At 44.9% G+C, this 7306-nt stretch overlaps 1 protein-coding gene across 1 annotated transcript in view; it reads right to left on the bottom strand.

The window, feature by feature from the left end:
* The window catches only part of LOC104126998 (24-hydroxycholesterol 7-alpha-hydroxylase), a 25152-nt gene that overhangs the window by 12005 nt on the left and 5841 nt on the right, over positions 1 to 7306 (bottom strand). The window contains exons 2-5 of the mRNA XM_009639617.1: positions 5083 to 5218; positions 3602 to 3776; positions 1713 to 1862; positions 808 to 901 (exon numbers count right to left, since the gene is read on the bottom strand). Coding sequence (XP_009637912.1) covers positions 808 to 901; positions 1713 to 1862; positions 3602 to 3776; positions 5083 to 5218 — 555 coding nt within the window. The remainder of the gene's footprint in view (positions 1 to 807; positions 902 to 1712; positions 1863 to 3601; positions 3777 to 5082; positions 5219 to 7306) is intronic.

Here is a 7306-nt window from a genome sequence, read left to right as displayed (position 1 = left end):
TTTCCAAATTCCCACCCTGTCTGAGACACCGAGTTCATGCCTCCTACTTCCTGCCCCTTCTTACCTCCCACCATCCCCTCTCCAGCCTCTCTTTCCTTCCATTATTCTGGTTTATTTTATGAAAGAAATTGTGGTATGTAAAGCTTTTAAAGTCTAAATAAAACCTGGTTTGTTTAATGACCTGTTCTATAATCATTTGGTAGATCAAAATTCCCAGGCCAGTCTGCCCTCGCGTTTGTCAGCCGTGCAGACAGAATTCTTGCCATAGCTAAGGAGAATAATCAGGGGGACAACTTATCACAGCTTTGACACAATCAATATTTAGGGTACTTGGCTTCCAATCCAGTAATCTGCTATTTTCTACTAGTCTGGCTGCTGGAGGATCTACTCACTCTACACCAGGGTTTAAAAATAGTACATATAAGGTTTTGAAATTTCGCAGTGCGGTGCCCTCAGAGAAACAACTGAAGAGGTCTTTCTCTCACCTCTTTCAACTGCTCACTGCAACTGCGATACCGGAGGCTGGCAATGGGTCATAACTCTGAACCCTCAGCTTGAAATTCCCCAGACGAAGATGTCAATACTCAGAATTGTAGGAAACAAACTAAATTAAGGAGTTAAGGAGTGGGACTCAAAATTATGGGTCTGTCCTAATGTAGGTGACAGCAATACTGGACAATTAAGGTACAGTTATCAAAGCTGACATTTTTGGCTTATTTCTTCCACTACTGAAATAATTCCTGCCCTCCATTCCTTCACTCAGAATACACAACAAATTCATCTTATTTCACAGCTTCAGATGTTTACCTTGGATGTGGTCTCTGAAGGGTTGGTCCTTTCAGCATCTGACACTACTTTCTCAAATAATTTTAGAAGCCATTTTTTGGATTTAGACCAGTTCCTGTAAAGAGAAGCAACAAACAAGAGGCACTTAACTGAGGCAGCACAAACTAGCATTTCCTTTTCCATGAGAAGGACTCCTTGGTTTCTTTCCAAAAGCCCCTGGGCAGCAGTCAGGCGATGAATAGCCAAGTGTCAATCTGACTGACAGCAGTGTTGACTTCACCTTGGCCAGACCTCATCCTGCAGCCAGGAGCTGTGACTGCAAGACTCCTGGATTTTCATATCTATTCCAGTACAGGTTTTCATTGTGGCTTTGGACAATTGCTTAGGTCAATCTTTTCAAGAATGACCTGCCCTGAGAAAATAAAGGCCACATTTTCAGAGCATCCTTACTTCTGCCTGGAGGCTATTCTGAGGTGCTCAGGATGCTGTCGCAGCCCTGAGAGCACTGACAGGCTCCCTTCCTTGGACCTTGGTTGCTTCTACCCAAGGTCAGCTCTGCGACAGTGCAGCCGTGTAACCTGGGATCAGTCTGCTGGGAAAACAGCTAAGGGGTGGGAAAGAGCAGAGGGATGCCTCGTTGGGGACCCCCTCAGCCTGGGACTCATGTTTAGGCTCAGGCCCTTTGCTTTGTTCTGCTGCTCCCTGACAGGCCCAAGCTGGACCCTGCCCACCCAAGCAAGGCTGTTTCTGTTTTATGCCAGGAAAATGCATGAGGCAAGGTCAGAACTTTTTTGAAGCACCTAGCTGAAAGCCCGCCTGGCCCGAGGGTGCATCATCCCCCAGGGAAAATGCCTCTCGCGGTTGATATCCCAGCAAGCAAAATGCCTGCAGTGGGTACACCACGTGCATCACCTCTGCTCCGTTACCTCAGGAAGCACTCGGGCATCTGAGAAGCATATTCAAAGTCCTCATCATACTTCTGAAAATGTTCTTCAAACTCCTTGAGCTCACTCTGACTCGTCGGGCAGATGCCTTTCCCAAACAAAGTGTTCACCACTGCTGGATACATGACATGTCTGCAAGGACAAGATCCCCATGACTTACAGGCCACAGGAAAGCTGCTGCAGCAGTTGTAGGTCAGGATGGGTGTTGAATTGCCAACACTAGAAGTGCAGGACTCAAGCGTCACGCTGGTATGGAAGGGCTGGCTCAAGGCTCATACCTCACGACACCTCCCTGTAGATTTTATGGGGAGGCTGGAAGATACACAGACCTCAGGCCAGTGCTCTGCTTCTGGCTGAACTGCATCAGTTAGCGGTGGTCACTTGAGCAGTGGCAGAAAGACTCTGGGTGATGCCGTCCCTTTCTCCCCATTAACCACCCCTCTTGTTTCAGGTTAGCCCACGTGGACCTTCCCAGCATTGCACAATCCTTTCTGCAACCAGACACCCTGAGAAATCCTTCCTCTGGCTGCTGCTTTGCTGGACTAATTCATGCTTTATTTTGTTTTCTTCTTATCTCACTCCTTCCCTGTTTTCTCCTCTTTAATCCTGCAAATTCTGAGCTCCTTTTCCAGGCCACTTCACCCATACTATTGAGCTCTGACTAACCCTTATGCAGTCTTTGCTGGGTTCCAGCCACTGCTAAACACTTATTTCAGGCAACATCTCTTTCACTTTCTTGCTTTTCTACAGATCATGAGGAAGATGGAGCCACCTGCTGGCTCTGTGGATTTAATTTTGAGGCAGCTAAATAATAATTTCCAAGGCATTGCACTCCAATTCTTCTATCCTGTGTTGTCTGGCAGAACCATATGAACAGATCACACTCAGCACAGACTTACTGTGGGTGACTCTTATGGTCACAGCCTCCTTCGGGCACCCCCCTGCTCCGGTGTGGGGTCCTCCCCGGGCTGCAGGTGGGGATCTGCTCCCCCGTGGGCTCCCTGGGCTGCAGGGGCACAGCCTGCCCCACCATGGGCTGCACCAGGGGCTGAGGGGAATCTCTGCTCCGGCATCTGGAGCTCCTCCTGCCCTCCTGCTGCTCTGGCCTGGGTGGCTCCTCTCGCGTGTTCTCACTCCTCTCTTCTGGCTGCTGTTGCACAGCGTTTTTACTCTTTCTTAACTATATCTATATTATCCCAGAGGCACTACCACCATTGCTGATGGGCTCAGCCTTGGCCAGCGGCGGGTCCCTCTTGGAGCTGTCTGGCATTGGCTCTTGGACATGTGGGCAACTTTTGGTGTCTTCTCACAGAAGCCACCCCCGCTACCCTCCCTGCTACCAAAACCTTGCCACGCAAACCCAATGAAGCAAGAAACAGGTTTTGTCCCAGCTGATCAGGAAGGAGTTTAAAGCTCTGTTGTTGTCACATGAAACTCTCAGTAAAGGGATATTTTTATAAAAAGGATGAAGTTCTGGCAGCAAAGTCAGTTGCAGAAGGGCTAGGCTTGGCCCAAAACACGCAGGGAAAGTTTTCATCCTGCTGCAGATCAAGCATTTTGTCTGTTCGTAAGTTCTTTATAAACACATGAAACTTTTATCACATCTTTTGGGAAACAGCATTTGTTGAAAGAGGCTGTGTTTTCTCTTTAATTCCAAATACGTAATTCAGATGTTTCTCCTAGCTGGGAGAAACACCCTTAGATGAAACCCTGCCCACTCTATGAGCCACCTGAAGCTGTGAAGCAGCAATGGGTATCCCGACACAGCTTTTCTAAGACTTGTGAGCCTGAGCTCTGCCTGCTTTCTGGTAACATCTCTGCTCCCATATAGGTTACCCCTGTGGTAGAGATGTGATGCAAAGCTCCCTTACCTTACCAGCTCATTGAGGTCCCCTGTGCCCTCCGTGCCCAGGTGTGCCATGTGCTCATGTAGCTCCTTACACAAAGTGCCTGTGAACGTGTGCAGGTTCGAAGGACCCATTTTTCCCTTCATCATGCTGTAGAGGCTACCATGGTTCTGATAAAATGCTTCTGCAGGGACAGACACTAAACGCAAAAAGAAACAGAAACGTTCTGGAAAGTAGATGAAGTAGATTTTCACTGGAAGATAGAGTGAAACTTTTTACACATAACTTGTGGCTCTAATTTAAATGCCTTAACCCTCAGTGTAGGCATTTCAGGAGTGAAATTCCCAGAAAGCTTCCTTCTAACCCTGTAACGATTTTGGTGAGCCTTCTGCTTCTACCAGTCCGTGTAACTTCTTCCTGCCCCATGAAGCTTCAGTGCCAGAATCAACGATCCAGAGATTTCCTCCCGGCTTCCATGTGGATGTCCAGAGATGTGCATGCACTCCACAAAACTGACATGAAAAATAAATTATTCCAATAAACCAGTTTGGGTCTTTGCTATAGTACATCATCTCAGTCATACCAGGAGAGGCTGAGAGAGCCAGGACTGTTCAGCCTGGAGAAGAGATGGCTCAGAGGGATCTTATCAGTGTGGATAAATACCTGGTGATGGGAGTAAAGAAGATGAGGCCAGGCTCTTCTTAGGGCAGGAGACAATGGCCACACGTGGGAATGTAGGAGATTCCACTGTGATATACTGTGAGGATGGTCAGGTTGCCCAGAGGAGCAGGTTGCCCAGAGAGGCTGAGGAGTCTCCATCCTTGGAGATACTCAAAACCCAGCTCGACACAGCCCCGAGCAGCCTACTGTCGCTGGCATTGCTCCGAGCAGAGGCTTGGGCTGGGCAATCTCCAGCGGTGCCTTCCAGCCACAGGGATTCTGGGATTTAACCTCTCTGCCAACTTGCTTCTCTCTCATTTCACAGCCCCAAACTGTCAAACTACTCAAAGAATTCCTGTCCATGCAATTCCACGTGGATATAAGGACAAGAGCTGACGGAGCATGCCACTGCGGATGGGGTATATACTTCATCCCTTTCTAATGACTGCTGTGATATAGGGTAACAACTAATTACTGCTACAAGCCGATTTTTGAATTAAATGATAGGACAACATACTATTGCTCCAAACCTGGTACACATAGGTGGAGTGTCTAGCTGCAGAAAAACACTTGATCTCAAACTGGGGCTGCTTGATGATAAAAGTAAGAATAGTCCCTGGTTCAGAAACCTTTGAACCCTTCAGACTGGATCCAAATTACTTAGCAGGCTTGGAGTGCTGGATCCACATGATGGAATTTCATTTTGCCTTTATTTCATAGCATGGTCATGGGTGAAGATAAACATTTAAGGCATGATCAAAAAGCCAATGGGCTTTGGATTGGGCTTTCATATTCCTGGGTAACTAGATTTGATTTGCGTTTAAAAAGAGGTAGGTCTCCCTTACCTGCTTTCTCAACAGCTTGTTGTACTGCCTGTTCGAAATTTAAGTCTTTAGATTTAAAAAATGCTTCAGTTCCTTCTTCCTCAGTCACAAAAGTGAACCGTTTTCCCAGAGCGAATATTGTGAATACAGGCCCGTGCTGGAACAAAGAAAGGTTTCGTATTACTGTATTGTTATCACGTTTGGCGGGAGCCCCAACAGGACGCCAATACTGCTGAGGGGTCAGGAGCGAGGACCTGGTCCTTCCTGCTCTCTGTACACCTTGGCTCAGAAGTGCACGAAGACAAACACGAATCAGATCAAAATTCGTAGACTTGCAGACCCGAGGGAACATCACAGGGGCCTCCCTGACCTCTTGCAGAGCAGAAGAGATCCCTTCTCTGAGATTAACATTTCATATTTGAATTACAGTACAACCTACCTGGAATTAAAGAACCCAAGTGATGGGTTATCTACTGCATCCCTTGGCTGCCATAGCAGAGTACCCATATTGTAAAAATCCATAATCCTACCTATTTCAGTCTACATTTTTTTAACAAAAACTCCCCACTCCTGCATCTTTTTAATAGGTTTTTTTTTTTTCTTTTCTGGTTTAAATGTTCTGCTAATACCAATGACTTCTTTCTTGTTCAGGTGTTTAAAGATTAATATCAGAATAGCTAACAAGCTTTGAGCAGAACAGATAGAGTTTCTTGAGACTTATATTCGGGGATGGGTTTTGATGCCATAAATCATTCTTTCATTTTCCTTTAATCTAATATCCTAGAGCCCTCTCAAAACTTTCAGCAGTTAGTACTCACTTCTGAATTCCTGCATTGTGAAAAAGATCACTGATATTTGTAGGTACTCTAAACTAGCAAACAAATGTGCAATATCTACTGGCTGTCAGATTGAGGCAGAAAAAAATCAAAATTAGGATATGAAACATCTTTAGCATCTTTTTCTTAGTCAGGGCAATTTCTGCTCACAGGCAAAAGCCTTGGAAATCAAAAGCCCAGCATTTACATTTCTATGCACGCCACCTCCTTTTGGCAAAGTTATCGTATATAAGGAAACATTTAGGGCTTTCATAAAGGAACTTGATTTTCTTCTCCAGGTTACATTGCTGACAAGGGTGAGAGAAAGTTTTTGTTGATCCATTTGGAGGACTGAAAAGCCCGGAATCCACCTTGCTCACGTGATTTATGCCACTGACTTTAAGCATCTCTCATTGTCTGTGTCTGTATTGTTAAGCCTGCTTTATCAAAAGCTCTTTGAAGCCAAGGAGAAGAATCCTCTTGACATCAACTGAATTTTGGTCATGTCTTTCAACTGTAAAATATTAAAGACAGACAGATTGTTTAAACTCTCTGGGTGATAATAAATAAAATATTGTTTTAATAACAGCTAAATTGCTAAGGTTGCTTTTTTATGGATAACAGCATGTCCTCATCATCAGGCTGGATAAAAATTCAGTGAATTTCTACTGTGTTTTTAAATCAGATTTTTTAAATTTTAAATTAGCATTAAAATGTACTTAAACTAATTTTAAAATAAAATTAAATTTCAACTAATAGCAACTTGCAATAATACTTAATTAGTCAATTAAGGTCGCACTCAATTAAAGATTGGAACACTTTATTTTAGATGATTGCATGTGAGCAAGACGCCTAAGCTCCCGTTATAGACAATACAGATCAAGTCTATGCAGTCTGGGGAGCCTAAAAACCGATTCACCCGACCACCTCGGCACACCTCTGTTTCTGAAGGTGAGCTGAGCTGCCCTTAGGCTCCACTGACAGGACTGACTACGTGTCCACTGACCATCAGTAAACCCTGGATGTCTTGCTTACCTGTAAACACTGATACAAACAATCTGGTTTTGATTCTCATCAAATTTCCTGCAATCCATTTAGAATAATTAAAATGAAAACAATATTAAACAAAATAGAAATAAACAAAGCTCCATGAAGGACCTCCAGAACAAGTCAGCTTCATTGAACAGCGCAGTGATGGTGGATATTCAAAGACACATCTTTCAGGAAGCGCAATTTTGTGTCTAAACAGGAAATTACAAATAAATATGATATAAAATCATAGAATCATAGAATGTTTTGGGTTGCCAGGCACCCCTAGAGGTCACCTAGTCCAACCCCCCTGCAGGCAGCAGGGACACCTTTAACCAGATCAGGTTGCTCAGAGCCCCGTCCAACCTGGCCTTGAATGTTTCCAGGGATGGAGCCTCCAC

The sequence above is a fragment of the Egretta garzetta genome, unplaced genomic scaffold (genome assembly GCF_000687185.1).
Source record: "Egretta garzetta isolate BGI_Z169 unplaced genomic scaffold, ASM68718v1 scaffold235, whole genome shotgun sequence".
NCBI lineage: Eukaryota > Metazoa > Chordata > Aves > Pelecaniformes > Ardeidae > Egretta > Egretta garzetta.
The sequence above is the reverse complement of the archived record's forward strand: the minus strand, read 5'-3'. Positions and strand labels throughout refer to the sequence as shown.